This window comes from Atractosteus spatula, chromosome 8 (genome assembly GCF_055471065.1).
Source record: "Atractosteus spatula isolate fAtrSpa1 chromosome 8, fAtrSpa1.hap1, whole genome shotgun sequence".
NCBI lineage: Eukaryota > Metazoa > Chordata > Actinopteri > Semionotiformes > Lepisosteidae > Atractosteus > Atractosteus spatula.
Window position 1 is genome coordinate 38,842,287 of NC_142713.1, and position 27,263 is coordinate 38,869,549.

The following is a 27,263-nucleotide window of genomic DNA, read 5'->3' on the forward strand; positions in this document are numbered from 1 at the left end:
TACAGTGCAAGTACAGATAACATTTGACTCAAATGCTATTTAAACAATAGCAACTTTATTAATTGGTATTACCTAAGGCTGACCTTCATGCACAAACACCTGCTCATTTCATTGTATTTCTCACAGACTACAAGGTTCACGAGCAATTGAGAATTCAATGATAATAATCAGAAAAACAATTTGTCTTTTAAGCTTTTTGAAACTACAGTAGTCTGGAGGGATTAACATATGTATAGAAATCACATAAAAATAATTGTTCGAGTTGAGTGAAGTTGTAAATAAAGCAGGGATCTAAATTTCAACATCCGTAAATGAATAGCCCACAGTAAGAGAATCTGCCTTATTGCATTTTCTTTAATGTACATTAGATTATAAAATATACAATTTAATTAAAATGACATAGTAATACAGTTACAGTAAAATTACATAGTAATACAGTAATACAATTTACAGTTGATATGACTGAGAAAGACTTAGTTCATTTTTTACAAAATAATCATTCTTAATTAAATTGTGCTGAAGAGCATAATTAGAGCTAAAGGAACTGAGAAATGTATTGTAGTACTGTAGTTTCAAATAAAAAAACAATGGTGTTTTAGGCTGTGATTAATAATTAAATTTTATTTTTTAAATTGCTATCAAATTTGAATGTAATTTAAATTTCTAAGATCCCAAAATGAATTCTTAGTACTTTTTTTATTTGTGCAACCTCCCCAGACTATTAAAAACTCATGTAAGTTATACTACTCAGTGCTCACAGAGTTTAGTGAGCTCAACGGATCACACACATCGTGCAGTTATTGCATCAAAGGGATATCCAAGCAAATAGACTTTACACTCTTAAATGTAACTGAATGTGTACCAGTAATTATGGAAACTTGGAAACCATGGTTTAAACACAAAACATGCTTTTGTCCTTCTAATATCACCAAAAATATAAATAATAATCTAATATTACCCAAAAATAAAATCTATATTATATTGTTTTTATTAATTATATCAATATTAGATCACAAATCCAGATTGCTTGACTGAACAAGAAAAATAGCAGTTGTGACTTTGCTGTCCCCATACTTTTGGAGGGCAAACTTTTGGATAAGCAGTTAGTTTTGATGGTCACTATACTTATTCAAATATTGTACGGAGAGGACCCTTCCAGTGTCATTTATGGGCTTCATTACTCTGCTCTCCTCCCCACTAATAGCTGGTGTGTGGTGAGCGTTCTGGCGCACTATGGCTGCCGTCGCATCATCCAGGTGGATGCTGCACATTGGGGGTGGTGGAGGGGAGACCCCATTACCTGTAAAGCGCTTTGAGTGGAGTGTCCAGAAAAGCACTATATAAGTGTAAGCAATTATTATTTAAATTTGAGACTTTTTCAGACAGGTAAATGTTATACTTTAACACATTATATGACATACCTGCCACGATAAAATCAAGTAACAAAAAAACACTTTTCATTTATAGTGACAGGTAATATAAAATGCACTTTCCTGTGATTTGGATTATATATGTACATCTCATAATAAGAAGAACAGTTAAAAAATCACAAAACTCAAACAAATCATTAAAGTTGACTATTACAGTGTCGTAAGTTAATAGGTAACATGCATTCGCAAATGTTATTTTACATTAACCACACAAGAATACTGAGTAAAATAATTTGTTCAGAGTCTCACAATGACATTAGAAGCACAACCACCTGCAGCTCACTACTTATTGCCTCGGCAGCCGATACCTGCCCGGAAGTTAAAAAAAGTACATCACATCTATTTCCGGGGTCATGCTTCTGCGTGGGCAAGTCAGGGAGCAGTCGGGAAAGAGAGCGGGATAAGTATGTTTTTTAAAATAAAAACTAATCTGTAGTTTTTTTTGTTCATCGCTAAATAATCTGTGAATACGAAATTATGTATTGTAAACAAGCATCAGTAAAAGGAGTTATTAAATCACGCTAGAACAACAACGCGAACTGCTAATGTCAGACACTTTTTCGGTCAGAGTAAAAATGAGGACTAAGGTGAAGGAGGAACGCGAATTAACTTGCTGGGTTTCCTTTAACTTTTAGAAATATTCAAAAAATATTGTATACAAGAATCAAATAACCTTATTACGGATCTTTAATAAATGGCGTTATAATGAAACAGCACTTGCAAAAATAGACGGAGCGGCGTATTCTGTATGCTTTTTTGCTGTTCACACGCGGTTACGAGTTCTTCTGTGAAAAAGGAAAAAATATAGTTTTTCCTGCATTTGAGTTTGACACGTTCTAGGTAAATATAGAGGGATCTACGAGCACATATTCGTTTTACAATCAATTGCACTGGATTCTGGCTTGAAGAAGCTGGTACTCTGTATATGTCAGCAACGGAATACAAGTGTTTTGATCCAATGTGACTGTTGAAAAGATCAAAAGGCAACGAAGTGGTGACGACAGCTTTTTGTAAGGGAATGTCTTATATGTAAAGCACTTGGCGTATCTTTGGATAAAAACTATTTATGTCTATTTGCCAGTAGTGTGTTAGATGTTGTCTGGTTTTTGTTTATATACTGTTGAATTGTTTTATACTCCCTGACATTTATGAGTGAATAGTTTCTCGCCTGATGAAAACTACTATGTAGGGACAATATAGTCCTACAACGACTATATTCTTAAAGTGAGATGAAAACGTAAAGTGTGTGAAAGAGCGTCGTATAACTGGTAATGTGAGTAGTTAAATTGATTTTTTTAGAGCTACTCATACTCCCATTATTGCTTATGCTTTGATTTTGAATTGTTCGGGTAAAAGAGTCCAGCCTTTGTTTGTATCCCTAACTATATAGCAGTGCAGGGTACATTCTTATTCTTTCTAAAAACAAAAGCGCTAAACCACAGGCTGGCCTAGCATGTTGTGGTAAGTGTGGGCTCCTGTTTCCCCCAGGGATGACGCCGGAGAAAGAGGGCTTGGTGCCTGCCCTCATTGACAGGACTATGAAGATGAAGAAGGAGGAGCAGACCAGGAAGGTGGTGCTTGCCTGGGGAGTCCTCAACGTTTCTCTGGCCGGCATGATCTACACAGAAATGTCAGTGCACGTCCTTCAGCACTTCACTTCGGTTTGCATATTAACCCCCAACAAAACTGGCACGATGCCTTCTGCTAGGTGCTGCACAACCGTAGACCTGGAGGTGCCTGCGGGTTTTTGTACCACCTCTGCTCTTATTGACCTAAGTGAGCTAATAGTTTGCTTAATTGAATCAGTTTAGCACATTTCCTTTGGCATCGGACTGATCTGGCCTGGAATGTGTACCTGTTCATTTGCTGTGTGCTGTTGTTTTCTTACCTCTGATGATCCTCAGCTCTTTTTATGAAATTAAACATCTAGGTAAAAAAAAACGCTAGTTTAATTTTTATTCCATACAGGTAGTTCTCCATTTCCACTCTTTTCATTTGCAAGTTTTTGGTTTAATGTGCCTCGGATTATACAGGGGTTCTTAATTTAGGATGTGTGAGCTCTCGCTTTATCAGCAACAGGCAGACTAACAGAGTTTTTAAGACAGTATACCCAGTTGCACACCACTGTGAATAACAAGGTTTGGCTGATGTAGCCATCCTTTATCTCCTAGAGATTTATTTCATAATGCGAGTCAGTAAAACGTTTTCATTGTCTTACTCTCTATAGATTTTATAAAATCAGTAAAAACTCCAAATCAGAATAAGACACTGAAACAAAAATAACTTTGCAAAAAAATTGATGCAGACAATTTTAAATAAAACTTTTCTAATTCAAAGGCATTTAAAAAGTACCAATAATAAAAACAATTACTCATGTAAATCTACAGTTAATAAGCTAAGACCCAGAGTGAGAAAAAATAGTTACTTTTAAAACTTTAAAATAAATAGCATGTAAAAGGACCAAAGACCAGGAGCTCAGTCCCGGTGTCTGACTCCTGTGGGTACAACCTTTATGTGTTCCATCGTCTTCGTCACCCACCATTTATCCTCTCTTTTCTTTACATTGTACAAGAAATTGATAAACCTCAACAAACCTTTTAAAAAGATGAACATTTGAATGAGAAGAGGCCATCAGGAACTCATCATGCCATATAAATGATGAACTAACTGTGTATCTATAATTCTCTTTTCATTATAGATCAGCCATTATCCAAATCCCAATCCCTGGTCATCAGCCAGATCCAAAGTTTACTTTATGGATAGTTTAGCACAAACTCAGTTGGTATCGATCATACTTTGATGTGTAGTTAGAGTAGCATGGATGCCTCAGTGCTGGGGCCCTGGGTTCAATTCCAGACCCAAGGTGCTATCTGCGTTGAATTTGTTCGTATTCCGCATGTTCACGTGGGTTTCCCCTTGGTGCTCCGGTTTCCTCCCACAGTCCAGAGACATAACAGTAGGTTCATTGGTTTCTGTTCAATTGGCCCTGATGTAAGTGTGTGTGTTTGTGTCTTTGTGAGTGGTGCAGTGGACTGGCATCACTGGCATCGTGTAGCATGCATGGACAGACTCTGTGCCCGTTGCTTACTGGTGACATTTTGTAAACAGCTGTGTATTAGTAATAAAGAATCTGAAGTTAAGAAAAGGGTGAGTGATGTTAAAATACTGCTGCTATTGCTCAAGGTAATGTTTATTCTAGCTTAGTATAACATTTTAGTATAGAACTAAAACACTTTGTATGTATGCCAGTGTCATGTTGCATTTTGGGAAGCTTAATAGGGATTGGTGTAATGCTTGTAATCCTCGGAAAATGAAGATCTTTTTTTTGCAGGACAGGAAAAATGCTGAGCAAATATTACAACATCTCCTATTGGCCTCTTTGGTATATAGGTAAGACACTGTCACATTAAGGTTAATTCATTTCCTTGGTGTCACAAATCCAAGAGAGAGCAGTGTTTTTGGAATAATGTAATTAATACAAGTGTTGTGCTCTTTCTAATTGAACCTTTTTTTGCATGAGGTAACTTTAAAACATTCTGATTTACTTTTATGCAGAACTAGTACTGGCTTCTTTGTTCAGCCTCAATGCGCTGTTTGACTTCTGGAGGTACTTCAAGTACACAGTGGCTCCTTCTACCATCACAGTGACACCTGAACAACACAGGCTTCTCGGTCTGAGGAACTCAGGTGGGTGTGTTGGCTTTTCTCTACAGTGAACGCGAAGCACAGAAATCAGTCTCTGTTAATTGTATAAATATCTACTTTTTCTGTTGTTCTTTACAGCTGCATTTGTGCTAAAGTAGTTCAAGTAGGTAGCTGCGTCAGCATGTGTAGGCTGCAAAGGAACAAGTAAAGGTTTATTCCAAAAGAGCAAAAAAGAACATTGTTTCTTCTTTTTTCAGCATGGAATAAACCTTTACTTGTATATTTGTGCCATATTATCAGTGCCAGTTGAATATTTTAAATGATAAGAGACTTTGATTCCCCTTTTCTCATTTATATTTGTCGTGAAGTATGTTTCTGTCACACATTAGCTTGCTTAAAATGCGCCTCTAGATAAATACCTAGGTTTTGATTCTCTTCCCATGTGTGCTCCCAGGGATCCAGGTCTCTCCTCCTCAGAAGCCAGAGAAGAAGGAAGCTCCTGTCTCCACCCAGGCCTCACCCCTGCAGGGTCAGAGCGTGCTGAGCTACAGCCCCTCGCGGCCCCCCAGCACCAGCCCCAAGTTCTCCCCCGGCTGCGTGACCGGCTACAGCCCCTCGCTGCAGAGCCCTTCCCCTGCAGGCAGCGGTGGCTCCTTCTCCCCTCCCCTCGCCTACTCCGCCAACAGCAGCTTCAACAAGGTGCCTGCCTGTGTGCCGTTGTACCAGTTGGGTTATGACCGTCAGATTAAGCACCAAAAAATAGTTGATCTGCTTGACTCGTAGTAGGGCTGAAGCACAGAGAAGAGAACAGCGGATTGTGTTTTTGTCTTTGCCGTAATATTGTTCAGAACTAGTCTATTAGCTGTCCTGGTAGATTCCATTTGATTAAATCTCACTGGATTCTAAACATCAAGCAAGACCAGCTAGTTTAGCGTATTGAGTGGCTTAGGTTCTTAAACACAAAGAAATTACCATTGCAGAGCATTTTTAAAATCTGTGGCGTTTTGCTCATAGGCAAACATTGGTTCCAAGGGAGTTCTAACTCAAGCAGCGTCCCTCGCTGCCCTGCTGGTATGAGAACAGACAGAAATGGTTGGGTACTGCCAGGACTATGGCAGTCTTGAACGGTTGCTTGAACTGCTAGTTCAGCTGCTCTCTCTAATATTCGGAGGACCTGTTGCTTGGTTCCAGATGTTGAACTACAGCCCGTCCCCAGGATCCTCTCCCTATCCCAGTAGTGTTGGCCCGGCGGAGGGCTCCAGCCTGAGAGCACGATATCGCACCTCTCCCTCAGTCTTCAACTCTCCTGGCGGGAAAGAGGATTACGTGGCTGACCTCAAGTCTCTGGAGTCATTCCTGCGCTCTGAAGAGGAGCGAAGGCATCGCAGTCAACTGGGTAAGCAGACAGGAGTGAGGCCTTGCTAGTGCATTATACGCGTTTAACACAACATTCCTTACGTACTACTCTTTTGTCTTTATATCCTAATGTTTTTGCCTTGTTTGCTTGTCCGCATTGTCTCCCAAAACACCTAAGACTTTTTCATATAATTTTTTTCATTTTAAAAGTTTTTTTTATTTGTAAGCATTGTTAGCCTGAATATTACATTTCTTTTTAGATCAATACCAATTGAGTGAGGGCAGCCCAGTAGTATTGCATAGATTTTATTTCTGCTTCATGTTTTTATTTTGCCCTTTAGGAAGTCCAGAGTCTGCCTCTCCTTCAAACAGCCCTACATTCTGGAATTACAACCGCTCAGTGGGAGACTACGCTCAGAGTCTGAGGAAATTTCAGTACCAGTTAGCCTGCAGGTCCCAGGCTCCTTCTGCACACAAAGATGAAACAGACCTGGGCTCCAAACAAGCTGCTGAAGAGGTGAGTGGAGAGAGAGGGTTGTAGTTTTCCCCTGTTGTCATTTCTGATACCACTGGATTGAGGCAAAAGAGACCCACTAAAAGTGACGGCATTATTAAAATTGTCGGTATTTGAGAAATGTGAGTTGCGGCACGCAAACTTTCAATTAACATTCAACATTTTAAAATTGAACAAGTGCTGGGTCAGCTTGTCAAGGCTCAACTAATTGTAATCAATGATACTGTATAAAGACCTCCTGGGTCCTCCAAATTGTCCCCATGTATGATTGGCCTGCGATGGACTGGCGCCCCCTACAGGCTGTACCCTGCCTTGCGCTCGTTGCTTGCTGGGTAGGCTCCGGCTTCCCGCAACACCGTATGGTATAAAGTGGTTTGGTAAATTACATGACATGATACTGTATAATTGTATTTTTTTTTACTTCAAAGTTTATTTTTTAAGACTTGAAAATTAAGTTTTTAGGCCAATTTGCTTATTTCTCTTTTCAATTGTAATGTTTGATTTTAATTGACCAACCAAAAAATGCATTTTAGAAAAGAATCCCAGTTCTGGAAAGTTATTTTTATTCTGAAATAAAAAAAATGTCTCTTCTAGGTCTGGGCCAGGATTACAACAAACCGCCTGGTGGTGGATCGGATCGATACCTGGACAGCCAAGCTGAGAAATGTAAGAAAAATCGCTTCTACCCCTAGATTCCCACTTCTGTTGATGGTTTGTTGCATGGCCTGTACAGCACATCAGTTAGAAGGTAGCTCCTTTTTTAAGCTTGTCTCTTTGGGGGGGAGGTTTCAAAGTATCAAATAGCACCTATATAGAGGCCATTAGGCACCTCTGTATGTAGATCTTGTTTGATGCAAGCATCATATGGGAGAGAATAGAGTACTTTTCATTCTTTTAAACTTTGAGTCTAACATTGATTGATTGTATAATGAATACGTACAAGTGTAAAATTGTTGTTTCTGGTGCTCTGAATCCAAGCAGGTTTTCAGGAGTTTTATAGTCTATAAGTACAGCCTGGTCACTTTCCACTATTACCCCCAAATGAGAGTTTAGAAGTGATCATTGCGTATGTGTTGGAACCTATACAAAATCTTTCCAGAAATGACACAATTGTTATTTCTGAAAAGGTTATCCCTGCGTTTCAGTTATTCCTGAAATGGCACACAGCAGATCTCGGTGTTCTCTGAAAAGAATACATTTAAAATGAAAAACGCAGCAGGTAAGATCAGGTCAGATCCTTCACAGTGCTTTAGTCCTCTGGACCCAAAACCAACAGTGTGCCCAAATACTTGAGGGACAACTCTTCAAAATGTTTGTGGGCACTTCATTCTCAGTATTCTGTGAAATATAATCTCTATGAGTATGAAACACACTGAATTTATAATTTACGTTTTGTATTGATTATTTTAAGAGCTTCATAGTGACAGTCAGATTGTTCATGCTTTTCAAACCAGAAGTTATATTCAGTGCATATATTGAGGTTTGTGGAGTTTTCATGTAAGGTTGGTTATCCAAATTACAAATATGTCCATTTCTGAAGTGTGTTTCTGCTGTTAATTGCAGTGGGCATCCTGTACAGACACTCTTTTTAGATCAAACATTGCTTACGACTGTTAAACGATGAAATGATGAGCTCTTGATTATTAATTGATCAATTGACTATGGGGTGCGAGAAATTCATTCATCCTTGTCAAAAATATAGGCGGTCTGAGAACCCATTGGGCCCAAGTAACAGAAGGCAGTGAAAATGAAGCGTCTCCGAAAGCAGAGCTTTTATTAGACGAGACTGAGAAAATTGTAATGTCAGGGGGACTCTGGGCCAGCTGGTTTGCCCTTAGATTATCATTAAGTTTGCTGCTGTCCCTCTATTTTAGGTTCATGCTTTAATTTTTGGTGTGTTTCTGTTCAATAAGGAATGTGCAGTTTGAATTTTCTAATTTGGCAGCAGTTGCCAGAGGTACAGAAAGGGTGTCGTGATCACTCAGCAGCTCACACTGGAAAGATTAGTGGGAAGTTTGGGATCCCTCTCCTTTTCAAAAGTGTTACCAAATATAAACAAATGCAAAGGAGTAGAGTATTATTCAGTCTTTAAGCTACAGTCCATGTCCTGTGAAAGAAAGGCCAGTTTTCTGAAATGTTCTTCTTGGCTTTGGCAGTGGATTAACGACACTATCCTGGTTGCACTGGTGAAAGAGATTGATTCTGTGAATACGCTGCTCAGAAGGATGGGATGTCCTGAGCTGCAAACAGGAGGTAAAGGGAACCATGTGTTGTGTTACAATGCAGAAGGAATGCTCTACTTGTAGTCTTCAACAAGTCCAAATATTCTTTTTCAGCCCCTGTCTATATTCTTTCTGTATTTGGATTTTGTCTCGCTAACAGAAGCCAGTATCAGCAGTCTTAAACAAGCAGCTCTGGTGAAAGCTTCCTTAATTCCAACGTTGAATACAATTGTACAGTATCTGGACATCACACCCAACCAAGAATACCTTGTCGAGCGAATCAAGGGTAAGGGTGAAGTTAATATTTCACAAGTTACATGCTCCCTTCTTTTCTATTGTTTCATAAGTTAGAAATCGGGCACATTTTCAGTTTTTTGTCAGCATCACAACCTGAAACTGTGCTGTACCACCAGTCGCTGTCCACTCGCATGATCTATAGCAGTCAATATTTAAGGTTTTGGGTAGACTTTTAACTGTAGTTGAAGTGAGTAAGACTTTCAGATACATGTGTTTTTTTAAATCTGGCTTTTGCTTCATTCTCAATCTGTTTTGGGATTTTGCTACATATGCTGCTTGGACGATGCGAGTGTCTCTTGGAGCACGTAGTTAATGGTTTTTATAAAAATTCACAGTTTTACATTCCAAATGCCAGTATTCTCACACATAGCAGAAGTATGGACGTTTTCCGAGGTGTTATTTACAGTGTGCAGTGCGTAGCCTTTAACTACTTCTTCTCTCAGAGCTGGCACATGGCGGCTGCATGAGCTCATTCCGATGGAACGGAGGAGGTGACTTCAAGGGAAGGAAATGGGATACCGACCTGCCCACCGATTCAGCTGTAAGCCCCCTCATTTCTTGACACTAAATCGCATGTATTTCAGAGAAACTGCGGCCTGTGTGAAGTACCTCGTCAAATCATAGCATCCTGAGAGAACAGATGATGGAGAGGAAAAGACACTTTGTGCAAATTAACTAACTACTGTCTGCTTGGTTATTAAATTTGCCTTTCAGATTATCATGCATATTTTCTGCACATATCTGGACTCCCGGCTTCCACCGCATCCAAAATACCCCGATGGGAAGACGTTCACCTCCCAGCACTTCATACAGACACCGGACAAGCCAGGTAACGTTTGTTCTGGTAAGGGTGGGTGTTCATTGTTTCTCCAAGGGGAAACACCCTAATTATTTTTCTTTCCTTAATTTTTCACTTAAATAGACATGTCAAATGAGAACCTGTTCTGTATTCATCAAAGCAGCACTAACCCTCCTCATTATCAGCTCATCTATCAGGGGCATATCTACAGTCTTCCAAAGGTAAATGTTCTGTTTTTTATATTTTACACACAAAACTAAGATTTCAGTAAACAACTGTTAAGTGTAATTTGTCTTTTTTCTCTTGTGCAGTCCTGTGCATTACTTTGAACAGTGTTTTGATAGAACACTCTGTACAGAGCATTGAAGACAATAACAGTGGTCTAGTCTGAATTGTGATCATTCCCTGTATGAGAGATTTGAAACTCTTTGAAATGTAATAGAAAAATTACATTACACTTCATTACAAAACAAAAAGTGTATTTTGACAAGTTTTTAAACCAAAAATCCTCAATTTAATTTTTTGCATGTTTCGTAGCACTTGTTTCTCTTCAGGACCTTACATATGAAAAGCTAGAATTGCATGTCATTTCCAAGGTTGACATTTTAAGAAGCAACCCCCTTGTTTCTGCTTTTAAAAGTAAAAGTGTACTCCTGTGTAATCTTGGTGAACACTTGAGAGCAAAATACAAATCTTCCCATTTTGAGTAACTGATGTTTTTCACAGGGCAGAAACAATATGTTCCACACTATTCTCATGTTTCTGTTTGTCATTAAGACCAAGGAATCTGGGATGTTGGGGTAAGTTCAATCTTCACTAGCTTTTGTCTGAAAGAGAAACTAATGATATTCTTTGGAGTGAGATTAGGGGGTCTTAAGAGAAAAAGAACAAAACATCACAAGCATTCTCACGGCTATTATTTGCAGTAAAGATTTTGTGGCCATTACAAAACTGAATAGTTCTTGCACTGGATAGAATAAACTTTGTGATCATACTTTTGATCGAATTGAACTGTTAGATTATTTGCCTGTTCTGATATCAAATATATAGATAGAATAAGCTTTACCTGTTTTAATTCTTACACTGAAACTAGGCTAGCACCCAGTAAAACCATACTTGAAAAAACAACTGCAAAAATCAGATTTGAACAGTGCAGTTTTTGATTGCTTTTCCTTTGCTGTGTTCAAGCAACAACCAAAATTAATTCATCATAAAAACTGAGCAAATTATTCCTAGCTGAAATTTGCAGAACTGAAACAGTAGTATAATTTAAGTTACACTCAATACTGAGTGATGGGTACCAGGGCTACTGGAAAATATTGCAAATAAAGGTCAAGTGTTACCACAGGTTGTGTAATCTGCCCTATTTTATTAAGTTGCTTAGCACCCTTATCCAGGGTGATCTACAAAATATACAGTGCAATGAATTTCTGAGGTGTAATTGTGTTCTTGTGTGTTACTTTTGTGTAGCTGCGATGCAGTAGTGATATGTGATATTCTAGCATCCTTTCCTGTTTTTATTTTCATTTACCAAGTTCATTTAATTTTTCTGCCATTTTGTTGTGGAAGCTGTACCTGCACGCACTGCTTTTATTGTATCCATTAAAATCCAGTTGGGGAATGTTATTTTTTGGCATCATAACGTGCACACAGCTGCTTTTCTAGTTGACCAGCATTCCTCAATTTAGAAATAGTTCATTCCATGAAAACTGTTGCCAGATATTTGTAAATTTACAATTGATTCCCCATATGATTATATTCAAATCCCTCTGTTTCCTGAATCCCAGAAAAATCACACAAACAATTTAAAACCTCCTTTTAAGTCAGTTGTTAAAAACACAGTGGACAGTGTAGGATGCATAGAACTACACTGTGCACTGAAGTTTGTTCCTCTGCCTACAGTAAAATGCTTACCAGCAAGGAATTGTTTGTTATAGTGACAACCTGGTCATTGTTTTAAAAATAGCTATAAATTTGCCAGCTTTGATATAGCAAAAATTCATCATTTGGTTTTTCATAAATCAAGGGATGCCATATTTTTAGTTTTATTTTTAGCTGATGACTGATGACCAAGATTGAAGACCATTACATTTCCAAAAAAACTGTTTTTGCTCAGTATTTTTTATAATCAAATAAATGTTGGTCTTTGGTAAATAATGAGGTAACTGGCAAATTCTGATTATAAACACCAGGGCATTTCAAATATGTTTTGGTACGTATATTACTTTTTTAAAGTGCCTTAAAAGCGGAAATGCTTGACATTTGTTCATAACTGAATATGAATATTTATATTGCATCACGTCTCTGTTTTTGATTATAAAAAGTATAAAATAATTGAGGACCTTTTGCATAGCTCAGAAATTGGTGTATTTTACCATAGGTGAATGTTTTTTTTTTTTCCTTTCAACAGAAGAGTTAATCTTGGCTTATCAGGAGTGAACATCCTGTGGATATTTGGTGACTGAAATTGTGACCGTTTTGTTTTTCTAATGCTCTTCAGCATTAGTAACCTTTGAGTTAAGGAGACCTTTACAATTGGGCTATTTTTACAAGAAGATTGCCATGGTGAAATAAACCTTGTATGTTCTTCATCGGCTTATATGCTAATGTTTTTTAAGGGTTTGTATTTTCTGTATGGAAAACTGGCATTTCAGTGACATTACCATTAAAACCCTAACTTTAGTGGCTGTCCAGCAGAAAGATGAATGGGTTACATTACAACATTTTTACCTCTGTACAAGTTACTGTTTTGAAAATACTTTGTTTTAAAAGTGCTACATTGAGATACATATTTTAACCAAATGGGTGCTAAAATATGATTTTCACACTATTGTGTAAGTAGTTTTGCCAACAAAATTTCTTGTAAAGCTACAAAAATCATTATTGGTATTCTGTAATGTATGGTGGGTTCTTGTTTATCAAGCTGATGTATTTTATTAAAATCTTAAAATAGGAGGTACAAACATTATTTGATACCTCGCTATTTTCCAAGGATCGCACTAAATAAAAGAACTTTTGTAAAAACAAAATGGTATGAAATGTGTAAATCTATGGTGTTTCTATTAAATATATATATATAAAATACAGAACCTCTGTGTAAATCCTGTACATTTGCTAATTTTACTATGTTTGAGTAGTTAGCTTTTTTTTTCTGCACTGTTGCCCAGTTTTGAGAGCTTCAGTTGGAATGGCTACAGTAGTAGTTAACTTTAATTAATGGAAGAAAAAGTACTACTTTTTCCCACTGGAGGGCAGTATGCCATGTAAGACAGATCATTTATAAGAGCTTGTGCCTGCTGCTTGCTCACAGTAACAGTCGCATAACCTGCTGTGTGCATGGGCCTGTATTAGGTAAGTACTACTGCTTTACTATGGTTTTCACCAATTTCTGAAATGCGAGTTTACTGTCACTTTAAGCATTTTAAATCTTAAGTGAGCTGTGTTTTGCTTTGTGTTGACTAATCAAGAAAGATGCAGATAGACTATTCGAAAACACCTGCACATTTTGCTGTGTCTGTTCTTGAGTGCGTGCAGTTTATTAAAAAATCTAACATTTTCAATAATTACATCATTTGTTGAGGGGCCCGGCAAGCTGAAGCCTAACCTTGAAGGAACAGGGCGCAAGGTGTGACACTTATCGCACAATGTTTTTAACATTGTCATTTTACAGGTATTGGGTGGCAACAAACTGGGTAAATATGTGCAATGTGTTTGGGTTTTCTGAATGAGTTAGAGACCTGTTCTGGGTAGGGGCTGTTATATGGGGAATGCTCTACTGCTGTACAAACTGAATTGTTCTTTTTTTCCCCTCTTTTGTGTTTTTGTGCTTTGTCTGTTCTTTCCTCAGTGCATTCCAGACTAATATATAATTGTATATTTCAGTCTTGTATGACTAAAACATTCCAGTTACCTTTAGAATAGGCTATGGCAAGGCTATGTACCAATATCTTGTATTTTTCCAACTTTATTAATCCTGTTAGAAATTTAAGGAGAACACAGATTTATCAGTATTGTCTAAAATTGAAATTTAAGGTTCCTGTTTGCTTCTTATTTTCCAAATCAAATCACGGTTTTAAATATTCATTGTATGCTTTTAGCTCCGAACATGCTGTTATGTTGACAGTTATCTGCACTATGTGAGCTGTCCTGGTGAATGAAACTAGAATTGGTAAATGCTGAAAATGGTTTTAGTGGACCAACAGTAGGCTTTTTCTGATGTCACACAACAGTGTAATGGAAAGCTATTTGTCAGCTTTTACATCTACTAACATTCAGCTCAACTTATTCTATTTTAAACCTGGAATCATGGTTTGACCTTTGTCATACAGGCACGTGTTTTGAATCGAGGAAGTTGTAACTATTGCTCTGCCATTGCAAGATTAATGCAATACAAGCTACTCTTAAGAACTGCCAAGCACAATCTGAATAATAGGAAAGGGTTTAAAAATAATGATGCAATTCGTTGTTATACTGAGCATCATAGGAAATGATACTTCATCAATGCATGTATTTAAAAAGATGTATATGTTTTTTGATCAAATATTGGATTATTTTTGGAGTAATTGTGATCATTAAATCACGACATACGCTCAAGTGACTCTGTTACATAAGCATTCATCACCTCAAAGTAGTGATTTTGATACCCGTTGAATATCGAGCACTGTCTAAATCAAGAAAAAAATAAGGAAGGAACCAATCTACTCTGCTTATCAAGAGAAGAAGAGCAGTGTGCCTTCAGCATGTGGAAGGCTGAGTTTGTGCGCTGTCACTTGCTGTTTGGCACATTGCAGTTTCTTACCTGACAAAAAAGTAAGAGCTAACAGCAGCTCGTCTGTGACAGGCCATGATCTGATCTCGTATCGCTACACTTTGCCAAGATTAATAGAGGAGGTCCAACTGTCAGGGTCTTGGCAAGTGTATGGTTGCAAAAGAACTGTACTTGCAGTGACCACCATACTTTTAGATCACTGAATCACTACTTGGATGAAGTCCAGGGACCTCTCCTCCTGCCCTTCCTGTGGAATCATCCTGACAGGACAGTGCACATTCTCCATCCTTTTTTATCAATGGGTTTCTGTGGATTTCCTACTTGCACGGATTGAGCCCCGTGGGATGAGATGGGACATCTAGAGCTCACAGACCAGTAAAGACGTGTGTGCTTGTCTAGGCTGTGCAAGAGGAATGGGACAAAATCCCAAAGCACGGTATCTGCAGGTGGTCTTCGATGCATTGCTTGTATTGCTTCCAGCAGAGGCTGTAACTGCAGACATCTGTTTCACCATCATTTCAACAGCAAATGCTAATCAGCATGATTAATTTACCTGTTTTTACCTCATTTGCCTGTTTAGTAATGTGCCAGTACATCTCAAACAAAAAAGAACTTGGTGCAGTTATTTTCCTTTTGATGCTCAGTACACCTTTAAAACGTTACTCTGTGGGGAACAATCTATACTTATAGTGTGCACTGTTTCAATTTGAATTTAACTGTGTGCCCAAATTTACATTTTGCGTGTCCCTTTGGAGGACAGTCATTATTTGGGGAACCGTCCGTGATTGCTATAAATACATTTTTTTTAAAGTATATCATATTGAGAATATGGGCCTGAAAGTCTTGTTGTCATTGACTTGTTTTTGAACTCTGGTGATCTCTTCCTGTCATCCCACCAGAATGATTTAATCCTACTCTTTCCATCAGATAATCATATGTTTTGAGATATTTTTATCTCTACGCTTTCCAGTTTTAGAATGGTGGAGAAAAACAAAATTTTGACTTTTCTGTTTGGGGAATAGCATTGCAACTACAAACAATTTCACTATTAATGTATACTGTATATGTTTGTGTTTTTTCAGTGTTTTCTTCTAAATGTGAAAAAATACAGAGCTTTTGTTGCACTTTGATATAGAGCAATATGTTTATATCAGTGATTAAAATGCCCTTATAAATGTATTTCTATTTGAGTCTGCATCATAACTGAAAAAACCCTAGGGTGGATGAATACTTTCTGAAGATACTGTAGTCAGTATAGCTCTGTAAATTATTGCACTTGTACAAAGCTCAGAGCTCACTTTGAGCAACTGATAGGGTACATGGTGCTTCTATGGGCTGACATTGCTTTCAAAGTGGATTACAATCCTCTCTTCATAAGGAATTGGAGCAGCTGATGGAAAATAAAAGCTTTGTTGAGAACCACTATTATATGCACAATTCTCTTCCTGGTCTTATTTTTAAGGGAGCATCTTTGTCCATTGATAACCCGACTTTGTTGTGCTCCAATATTTTTTATAATGTGAATGAAAGGATCTGTCAGCTTGTGTTAATTGTACCTGTACATTTTTTAAAACGCTGTAGATGTTTTCTGTTAAACCTACTGAAGAAATACAGAATAGGGAATATATATGATTTACATATCATCTGGTGACAATGTCATTCTCCTTTTTCTCTTCCAGTATTGTACATGTTTTTTAGGACTTGAGCCTTGTAAATAAATTACAGCGTTGAAATCAACTTCATATTAACCTATAGGGTTTTTTTCATGGGTTAAACTATATGTACTTTATTTCATATGATTTCTTGTTAAATCAATTTCTTGAACATTGTGATAATTGGGCACTTCTGTTCGTCATGAGTACACACTAAAAACTTAAAATGATCTTCTTAAGCATACTTGCAAGGCAGTGTGGTGCACTCTTTGCAATAAAGAAAAAAGCTTGTATAAAAAAATGCTGGAACATTAAAGAAAGCATTGTTTGTCATCACACATTATTGATCTTTTACACAGTTTCACTGCAACCCAGGACTGTATTACAGAGGCAACAAGCAACGGACACTGGGGTCAAGAGAACATCTCCGATTCCTTCTAGCAATTTTTTAATCCTTTGTTCAACCAGGTAAGTGAATTGAGAACAGGTTCTAATTTACAATGATGACATGGAGCAGGGCATTTGTACTGGAGCAGCCAGACTGAAGTGCCTTTCCCAGGGACAGAAAGCAGCAAACTTTGGAGGACTGAAAAGTTTCAACTTGTCGTACCTGCACTTATATTATTGACAGCCAGCCACTATATTCTACAGTGCGGCAGCCCTTGGAAAGCTACAGTATGTGGGTTGATGCAAATACACTGGTAGTAACAGTAAATCATGTGGCACAACACGTACAGGTATGAAAATAAGTTCCAATGCTGTAAAATTCCAGAGTGTTACTAGTGTTAGTGTTGTAATGCCTTTAGATCTGCCACTTCTAGGAATGAAATACAAGCACAAGAGCCTATATTTGTAAGATAATATTTTCGTACAAGATGTGCACAAAATAAAGTAGGTGTAGTGACGGCAGAAATATTTCAAAAGCTATTATTAAGGATACTACCTCTAAAGTAGAACTCTATAGCGAAGATGTGAAGATGAGATTTTGTCCTTCAAAATAAATTGCCGCAAACGCTATAAAATAAAACCGCTACACTATACCTTTATGCGCGTAACAAATGTAATAAATACTAATAGATTAAAAAATACACGGAATCATCTAATATAATGTAATGTTCAGCTTTAATAACTAATGATCTCAAGGACAATCCACACCACACAGTTGAAGTAAGTCAATGGCAAAAAAGCTCAATTCTGGTGTATTTTTAAAAAATAATATTAAAACGTAAAAATCTAAACATAAACATTTCCTGGTTTCTACAGCAATTAATGGCAAATTATTCAAGGAGAATATATTTTAGGGTAATGTCACATTTATTTACACACTCTTAAATCGCAATTTGCCTTACTAACGACCAAAATCTGAAATAACTGCCAAGCATGTTGTGAAGATCAACACTTCGCTAATAAAACGAACCCGTTTACTTTGCTTTTAGAAAAGTAGGTTTTAGCAATACTAAAAAAACGGGACTACAGGACTGGGTATTGTTCTGTGACTTATGTCTAAACTAATTTTAATTGGTTACTTTAGAAATTTGTAAATACAGAAAAAATAGCCCACCAAATGTAACACCGTACAAGTCACAATAAGTCATCAAATGTAACAATGTACAAGTACTTGGGAAACTTTTAATACTAACATGCAAAATAAGTTCAAAATAAGAAAAAGAAGAGGTTTTCATTTTTATATAAAAATACAATAAATTATAGGATTCATTTTTTGATGTCAACACCCTGACAACTCCATCGCGCAAACTAAAAAATTAATGTTATGTTATTCTTTGTAATCTAACTTTAAAACAAGAAATTGGCAACAAAGACAACATTACTTGGCAGGGATATTCTACGAGCAGCGAGTGGCCCTCCCCTCGTCTACGTCAACGAGCGCTTTTGGCTCGGAACGACCTAAATGAAGGAGCAACAAAAAAGAGCCTCTTGCAAGCTGTGTAGGGAAATGTAGTTTTACAAATTACGCTGGGCAAAGGGACTTTCAATATCATTTTGCTGTCTGCAGTATTCTGTACAATGAGATACATACAACGAAAGTAATACACGTTTTGGAAGTATCGGACGACAAAGGCGATTTGTGTGAAAGATATTTGTATGGTTTATGTTTTTTTTCGTCATAGATCCTCGACGTGAGACTACATTTACCATATAGCCCCTCCGTATACGCCATCCTCCACCACACGTATCCGTTTGTGTATGTGTGAGCTTGGAAAGAGGACTTTGTGAAATTGCAGCGATGTCGGTCCAGGTTGTGGCAGCGAAAATGGCCGAGGTCGAGCTGAAAGACATACCCAACAAAGATTTGCCACCGGTTCCACAAGTGGCCCCAAAGGCGGAAGAGAAGCCGGCTGTTAAAAACGAGCCTAATGCCGCAGCTGCGGCTTCAGAGGCAACTGCAAGCGGGGACCCCAGCCCTCCAACCCCGAGCCCGAACCCCATGAAGATGCCGCAGGCATCGGCAATGAAGCGGACAGACCCTCAGCAGAACGGCGGAGAAGCACTTGTGAACCGCGATGGGACGGTAGTCGAAGCTCCAAGAACTGTGAAGAAGGTAAAGCGTGTTAAAATGTATTTTTATACTCTCCTACTGTTAACTGTCATTGATTGGTGTTACGCTAAATCTGGTATTGTGTGACGATGCTTGGGTGTATTTTTGGCTAATTCTTTGGAGTGGTTGTTGAGGATCACCTTCAGACGTACCGTTTTCATGTATGGTTCCATTGGCACTTATCTGGCGATTTTCTGGTTTTGGAAAGAGGACAAAATGAAACCCACCGATACAGATTAGTCTGAGGAGATGGCGATGCGTGCTGTGAAGGTACTGATGTGTTCACGTTTTGACCGCAGTGCGCTGCCGTGGCGCTGTCCCGGTGTAGCGCTCCGATCGGAGCGCCTTGTGCCCGGCGGAGGTGAGAGCAGCGATTTGCACGGCACCTCCAAACTGACGAGTTCAAGTTGAAAGGAACCACAGGTGTGATGACCCGACTGAGCGTGAAGTTCAGAGACTGCGTCTAAACCCACCATGTGTTTCACCCTGCTGTTGAGAAAAAAAAAGACGATCCGTTTCAAACGGTCCGATAGGGCAGCTAAAAAGATGATCGTGGACACGTGTATTTCCACAACATTGTGTTGCTGTAGTACTGTTACATACCCTTCTTGTGCCCCGTCTACCTTTGTACAATCGGAGTAAGGCACCGTCTGCTAAGCAAAGATTGCCCACCAGTCTTTCAACAACATGAGCGTTTCTTAATGGCGTGCGGAGAGGAGCTAAGCGTGAAGCTGTCTGCACACAGCGGCTCTGCAGGCTTCAGGCTTGTCGCTTTCGTACGCATTGTTGCGTGCAAACAGTGCTTTTACATGAACACTAGTGATATCGTTTTTTACAAAAAAGAATTTAACTGACCGTTTTGACATTTTTCAGTGCATTAAAATGAGGAGGAGTCCAGTGTTAACTTACAGGCAGGTGAATTACAGGAATAGTCTTTTTACTGAAGCTCAAGTAATTAAGTAAACAAAGCGTACTGTACCTTCTTGGAATATATATGGGAAGCCGAATATATTAAAATGAAACATTTTAGGAAGGCTAATAGGAACTTTAAAAGTTCGTGGTCGCTTTAGAACTTCACCTGAGTTCATGTATAGTACGCATTGGAGGGGGGTACCTTTGCAGGCTTGAGGGGCTCTCTATAGTCTTTAATTTAAGTCTACACTTAAATATGACGTTATTGTGTGTTTAAAGTAGAACTGCAGATCATCAGATCACAACACAATCGCTGTCAGTGCAGATCCGTAGCGGAAAAGCAACCTGTCTCCTATAGTCTACGTGCTGCTAAACGTAACGGTTTAGAACTTCCCTTTATTTTGGAGATCCCTTCTTGAGAATGTAAGGTTTTCAGGAAAAAAAGTCGATTTTATGTTGTTTAGAGACAAACATTTAAACATGGTTAAGAATCGTTTCAAGAAGTCCAATTCACCCGAACATCAGTACATTGTTCGGAGAGTGTACCGTATGGCAAAGTCCGTGTACACACATTCTTTCATAATACGCTTTGGATCAGGACCGCTAGTGTTTTTATTTTTTCTCCTCAGTAATTCGAATGACTCCTTTAATGCATCCCTCCTGAACAAGTGCAGTCAATCGCCCGACATTATGTGTGTAAGTTTAGATACTGTATATACCACCACAGCAATTTTGTGTGCTTGGTATTAAAATTTGAACATTTTAAAATGAGTGTTTTGTAATACGGTATAGTTCAGTGTTATTGTTTAAAGTGGTTAAGGCTATGGAATGAGCTATCAGATTGGAGCTTGGTGTTCTGTTTCGGCCCTGATGAGGTACACAGATTACACAGTTATAAAGAACTGTTGGCTGTTGTCCTTGCAGTGATCCCTGACAGTGGAAACTCCTTACCTTTTTAATATGCAGTACTGTTTATAATGCCTGTAGTCTGTGGACATGACCTGCAGTTCTAGCAGTTACTTATGAATGGGGACATTGAAACTGCCCACTGTTTCCCCTGCAGCACAGAGACGCTTGACTTGGCCCAGTGGTGATATCGGCAGCATTTCAAGAGCAGGAAAATTAAATTGCAGTGCAGCCATGAGTGTGATCTAAACTGTTAGCGGGGTGTCCAGTTCTGTTCCAGAAAACTCCCAGGCAAATTAAGGAGTAATCAAATATGAAAGATAAAAATGTACAATCGGAACCATCGGTGAATATCGTTGAAAAATCAAGGTTCAGGCAAGCAGGATAATAAGTTCATCGACAGCCTAGACTGTGAAAGATTAATGAAGATTAATGAAAGAATGTTTTATTAATTTTTTTTTACAAGTCCTTTCTAATCTCCAAAAAATCCCGGAAACATCAGTCTGTCGTGTTATGGTCTTCCCTTCCTGATGTCCCTTTTCATAACTCGCAAAAGAAGAATTAAAACCACCCTTCCAGATGATGGGTGTTGTTGGTGACTCTTCTGGAGGTGCTCACGCAGGCGGAACAAGAGCTCAACAAGAGCTCAACAAGAGCTCAACAAGAGCTCAACAAGAGCTCAACAAGAGCTCAGCAGGGGCTGCAGCAGGGGCTTCAGCAGTGCAGATCTTCCACCACTGCCGTTTAATGGGAAGACAGTCCGTGTCTCACGCCGATTCAGGTGGCAGTGTCAAGGAGCGGGGCTCCAAACCAAGTAGCCATGGGTTTGTGCATGAGAAGATGCCTACTAACTAACTGTTCGCCGCCAGCATAATAGGAAACTGACTGCGTCCTGCTTCGTCTGACTTCTAATGCATAAAAATAAAATAACTGGAAATGCGGTCTTCTGGACTGACTTTTGTCTAATTTCCTGTTCCTCCATGCAGTGGTGATCCTAGCGTGATGTGCCAGTCTTGTCCTCTGTGTGATCTGGTGCTGTCCCATTGCAGCACCCCTTCCCTATTCATCATGCTGCTCTTTCCCTGTCTCTCCCATCTGAACCCGAGTTATTCCACAGTCCTGCAGCTTGGTGACCCTTCTGTGCTTAACCCTCTCAACTAGATAAAGTTCAGCTTTAGTGCAACCCTCGGAGTTATATATAACAGTCAGATTATTATTTCCCCAGAAATTCAAAGGCATAGCCAGTCCCGCCAACACTTAAAATGTCTGTTTCACATGACCAGGAAATGAAATCTGTTCATCTCGTTTTGCATTAAGAATGACCCCTGCAATCGTAGGGTCAGGTATTTTTGTCACCGGGTAAAATTACTCTGCCATTTCTTATACTCTCTCTTATACAAGCTTATATTATCCAAAAAAAACCGATTAGTCCCTATTAATATCGTTGCAGACAGTATAATGCTTTTGTGTTCTAAGGCTTTATGCAAAACAATTGTTCTTACTGTTACTTGAAAAGTGAACTCCGATCAGTGTACCATCTATAGAGTGATTTATGTTGAGTCATTGCTGTGCCTATGTTTCTTTCTGTGCTCCAGCTGTGACACACGAGAAGAATCCCCAAACTCCAGCATAGTACTGTGGAGAAACTGCACGTACTAGGCTGCTGATTTCAACTCTGACCTTTGCCAGCTTCACTTGATTTCCAGTAAATTAAATTTGGTATTGGATCCTTCAGCATTACTGAAAGGACGGGTCACCTTCTGCGGACGTATGAGCTAGCTCTGTCCTATCTCTGGGTGAAAAAGCTTTTTGTCTTTTCCCTTGTTTTCTTGAGCACTTGTGATCTTATCCTTTATCTGTTGGCAGTGTGGAAAATTTCCTTTCCTTCACATTGAGGCTTATTCTTTTCAGTTGCTCTATCATAAATGTTATCACCTCCTGTAAATCATGTGATACTCTGATTTAGAATGATTGACAGAACCTGAACTCAAAGTGATGCATGATAGTCACTACATCAACATTAGGTTCTTAGAAGTATATTATCCAGCTGTCTTTGTTCCAGATTATAAATCCCTAAGGTGTGAGATATTGCAAGGGAGGAGTCCATTCTTGAATGTGCAGGAAAGGGAAGAATTGATAAAAGATCAAAACTGTTTTGGGATGTTGTGCAGCACACCAGTGGTCTTCTGAACACTGGTCCTTCAGGTTCTGTCAGTGTTTTCAGTCAATGACCAATTATTGATGAGAACATCTTTAATCATAACTCAGTAGGAGTAATAATTGGTTTAATAAAACAACATAGGCCTTGTTAGGATTTAAAACCAGATCTCCCCGTAGGAGTTCAACACTAGTTTTTTGTAGATCACTGCACTCAAGAGTAATGGAGCTGACATTTGCTCTTTAATAAACATGCTTCTCGGCATTACCATAGAAGAGGCTGAAGTGTTCCAGTTAACTTAGAAGGATCTAAGTTAATTCTCCAGGAGCTCATGGTGATCTCCCCTTTATCCTATATGTAAGGAGATGAGCTCCCAACATGTTTCTTCACAACCCGCAGTGTAGCTTATTTCAGAAGACACAAGTAGAAACTGTGTGGTAATGCTTTTAGAACTGTGAACAGGAGGCACTTCTTTACACAAAGATCTGTGGGAGTCTGGCGCAGACTACCCAGCCATCTTGTTCAAGGCACAACAGGATGAGATGCTCGCATCAGATACTTGCAATCAAGTGAGCTCGATGGGCTGAAACGTGCTCTGGATTGTAATTTTTCCTGCCTACAGTTCTCTCGGGGTTTTAATCTCCGACTTTCCACTTCCACAAGCAGGATTAATCTGCTTGGTTGAAATGAGAAGGCAGATGTGAGTTTTGGATGCTCTGAGTGGTTCTGACCTTGCTTGGGCATATGCGTGGCCATGAGCTTTCCACCCCTCGAGAAGAGATTAGGAGTTTCTTTGGCGGCAGGATGGGGTGAGCGTCATCGTATTTATGTTCACACTGCAGTGCGCGGTTGTGCGTGCTGTTCATCAGTCCGTGTTTGACTGCCATTTCTCTGGAGATACCAAGGAAGGCAGGTACTTTTTTCCTCTTCCGTAAGTGTTACTTAAGCAGTACCAACTGGCCTACTGTCCTGTATGGCTCAGATGATACAATGGCAGTACTGTAGCTGGATCGGTTTGTGGCAGAATATACTGTTTATGGAAGCAAAGCAGTGTCAGCATGAACAGCTCTGTATGAATTCTAAATGTAAATGTGTTTTCTTGGTGAATAAGCGTGAGGCAGACAAAGCATATTCATCATTTAGGATATCTAAGTTCTTTTAGCAAGGGCACGCCAAGTGATTTATCCAGTCTTTCATTGACTTGGACATTTTTGTATAGGCCCCTTATTCTCAGACTGAATTTACCCTTATCCAGTACTTCCAGTATTGCAGACAAATACTGTCCATCCATTAAGGTTCACAAGGGACATGCAGTAAAAATGATAATTAAAGCCAGTCTCTAACAAACCTTGAAATGACTTTCATTGACGTTGATGTTGATGGTGTCGGAGTATTTATAAGCCCATAGCTTTACCGGCAGTATGTGATTGTTTTATTAAGTGGCTGTCTCGTTGAAGCTATGGTCTTGTTCTGTGATGTTTCTTTATCTGACAGGATTTTTCATCTTGTTATTAAACCCTTGAGCTTCACTCTTTGTGGAGTGGGAAGCCTTTTCCTTCTCAGCAGGGAAAGTGGCAGACCGATGCAGTGTTTTTACACGAAGGTGTCTGTGTGATCAGGTCTTGGCAGCATTGCTTGATGAACCAAGCACCATAGAAAGACTGATGGCTACCCACGGAGTGCCAGCCTTAGTCTCTCTTCTTGGGGGGGCTCAAAGAACCACTTTTCTGCTTGTATGTTTGAAATATAAAATATTTTAGAACTGAAGTGTGAACTTTTGACATTTGGGATTACAAGAGGACTTTTACCACATTGTATAGTTTTGTAAACAGTACTTTGTTTTCCTTAGGTTGAGACATGTGAAGGGGGATTTCTTCCACAGCTTTTTTGTGACATTTAAATTTAAACACAAATGGCTTAAGTTCATTAATGATCTAGTACAATACTGTATTATTGTACTGAAAGATGGTATGTTGGTGGAAATATGTTGGTGGAAAAACTTAACTGAGGGCAGTTAATAGCCTAATTTGCATTTCAGATTTCCTCACTGCACTATACTGCTGAGTTAGTGCAGACTAATGAATAGCTTGTACTGTAGCTTAGAGTCATTGAAACAGCTAATGGTGTGATTTCTGTGAGGAGAACCATTTTGGCATCAAATTCACAGTTCTCTCCTTTTATTGATTAGATTCAGCACAGTGTTTTTTTTTGCACAGCTATCATGGACCTTTGCCAGATTTTAGATTTCAATAGGGGAGTACTTTTTACCTCAGAACTTAAAAACATATTGTTTTTTGGATTTTGTGGTGACGTAAAAGAAGTAGGAAGCATTCATTTCCTCTGAAAGGGCAGTCATGATGGCTCCACTTGAAGACTAACAGAACAGTTTCCCAAGGCACTGTCTCGGGCAGAATGAAAACTGTTATCAGAATGGAGTTGTACAGTACATGCTCATATTGTTGTCATCTTCTAGATGCAACAAGTTGTGCCTCAGTGATTCACTTTGGAGTCATATTCATCACTGCTGGAGGAGAAATTCTCATGTGAGTCATTGAAGCATTGCAACACTGTGGGGTTGCATTTTACTCCCTAAAATCACCAGTTCCACTGTCCTCTAGGTCTATAGTAATTATTCAAAATCCAAATTGAAAATAATGCTGAAAGGAATTTAATTTTAATAATATCACCTCGACTTGTTTCCTTAAGCCAAAGTAAAAAGATTCATTTATTTCCATTCCGAAAGGTAGTGGCATTTATGTTGTGGAAGAGAAATTCTAATGTTTTAAAATAATTGTGGAATTCCTGATATGTATTAAAATTGTGAAATAAGACAAAGCCAAGATGGTGAGATGTACTCTTTTTTTTATCAATTGTCATTACGTTACAAATCATTTTAGATTTCAATAGGGGAGTACTTTTTACCTCAATGTAAAAAATCAATTTTTTAAATCATTCAAAATACAGTGTGAACACCTTCTTATAATATCACAGATGAGGATGAAAATGGGCACAAAGTAGTAAAATCAGATCTATAAAAAAGTCTAAAATTTAGGCTATGAGCTCTTTATAGTTCTTGAGATAGGTGTGTTTATAGCTGTGGATGCCACCATGATTTCTGTTCTGAAAAATACACAGGCCTTCTAAAAAGCATTGTCTCTTAAACTAGGTATGACACAGCTACCAAAATTAACACCTAGAGTTTTAGTCATAGAATCTAAAAAAATCGCATCACTGTACTTGTAAAAATAATTTGAATGCATTAGATGCTCTATGCATCATTAGGTTTTTTTAGCCACTTTTGGGTGGGCAATACCATTTGGCATAGATAGAACCAAGATGAGATTTACACACAAGGGAGTCCCTACATTGATCCAACTCTTGATAAAATGTCCTTTTTGGTTTAAAACTTTCTCTGTTCCTGTGATTAAAAAAGTTGCTTTGGGGGGAAAAAAAACTTTCAATTCAGACAGACAGAATCTAATTTTTAGGACATTCTTTCCTGCTTTAGCTCAAGAAAGCTATTGTTTTTTTATAATGTCTGAAAATGTCTTTTGGTAGTGGTTGTTTCAAGGATTGAGGCAGTATGTTGTTGAAGCTGATACCCTGGCTTCTCAACAAATGATTGGCTGACACCTGGAAATGGGCTAGAAAGGCCCAATATTCTACTCTCTTTGGTCATCTTTGTCATTTTGTTGTTGTGCCAACTTTGGCTATGTCTCAGATACAGGGTAACTAATTTAACAGGAGGTAAATAGTGCTACTGTAGGTCCAATTCTCATCAATCTTCCACTGCATCATTTTTTAGATGTTTCTCATACTTTGTATAGTTTTGGCCTTGTAATAAAGCACAATTTTCAGTTAAATTTCTTTCTAAAGCCTGTATTGTACACACTCAGGTGTTGAAACACTCCTAATAATTCTTCTGGAAACAGATGTACAGAAGACAGTGACATTTCTTTTCTCTTTCAACCGCCAACTGTTGCCCTGCTCCTGTTGAGTCCCCGTCTGACAGGTATTATAGTTAAATCATTGTTTTCCAAAGACTTC

General features: G+C 38.6%; 2 protein-coding genes across 7 annotated transcripts in view; both read left to right on the top strand.

Moving 5' to 3' along the window:
• The first annotated feature begins 1,768 nt into the window (after window positions 1-1,768).
• tmem209 (transmembrane protein 209) lies at window positions 1,769-13,347 on the top strand. 3 transcript variants are annotated; one of them, XM_088924050.1, is made up of 15 exons: window positions 1,769-1,834; window positions 2,919-3,060; window positions 4,762-4,820; window positions 4,986-5,117; window positions 5,530-5,774; window positions 6,267-6,471; window positions 6,773-6,948; window positions 7,540-7,611; window positions 9,102-9,198; window positions 9,328-9,453; window positions 9,908-10,005; window positions 10,179-10,293; window positions 10,387-10,484; window positions 10,990-11,063; window positions 12,674-13,347. In XM_088924050.1, the coding sequence occupies exons 2-15, from the start codon at window positions 2,921-2,923 to the stop codon at window positions 12,726-12,728; spliced, it is 1,692 nt and encodes a 563-aa protein (XP_088780176.1). In that variant the 5' UTR covers window positions 1,769-1,834; window positions 2,919-2,920; the 3' UTR covers window positions 12,729-13,347. The 3 variants fall into 3 exon arrangements, with proteins under 3 accessions (XP_088780176.1, XP_088780177.1, XP_088780178.1); XM_088924052.1 differs by having other exon boundaries at window positions 1,783-1,834; window positions 2,919-3,001; XM_088924051.1 differs by lacking the exon at window positions 10,990-11,063 and having other exon boundaries at window positions 12,674-12,801.
• Window positions 13,348-18,873: 5,526 nt separating this feature from the next.
• The window catches only part of ahcyl2b (adenosylhomocysteinase like 2b), a 70,287-nt gene continuing 61,897 nt past the window's right edge, over window positions 18,874-27,263 (top strand). For 2 of the 4 annotated variants that reach the window (XM_088922947.1, XM_088922949.1), the window contains exon 1: window positions 18,874-19,243. In XM_088922947.1, the coding sequence (XP_088779073.1) occupies window positions 18,929-19,243 (315 nt within the window). In that variant the 5' untranslated portion in view covers window positions 18,874-18,928. The remainder of the gene's footprint in view (window positions 19,244-27,263) is intronic. The other 2 variants (XM_088922948.1, XM_088922950.1) reach the window with 1 other exon arrangement.

Excerpts from the sequence above, each read along its gene's own strand:
- tmem209 (XM_088924050.1), top strand. The coding sequence starts at position 2,921 with ATGACGCCGGAGAAAGAGGGCTTGGTGCCTGCCCTCATTGACAGGACT. Across the intron at positions 3,061-4,761 it reads GGCATGATCTACACAGAAAT|GACAGGAAAAATGCTGAGCA; the intron begins GTCAGTGCACGT and ends TTTTTTTTGCAG. Across the intron at positions 7,612-9,101 it reads GGACAGCCAAGCTGAGAAAT|TGGATTAACGACACTATCCT; the intron begins GTAAGAAAAATC and ends TGGCTTTGGCAG.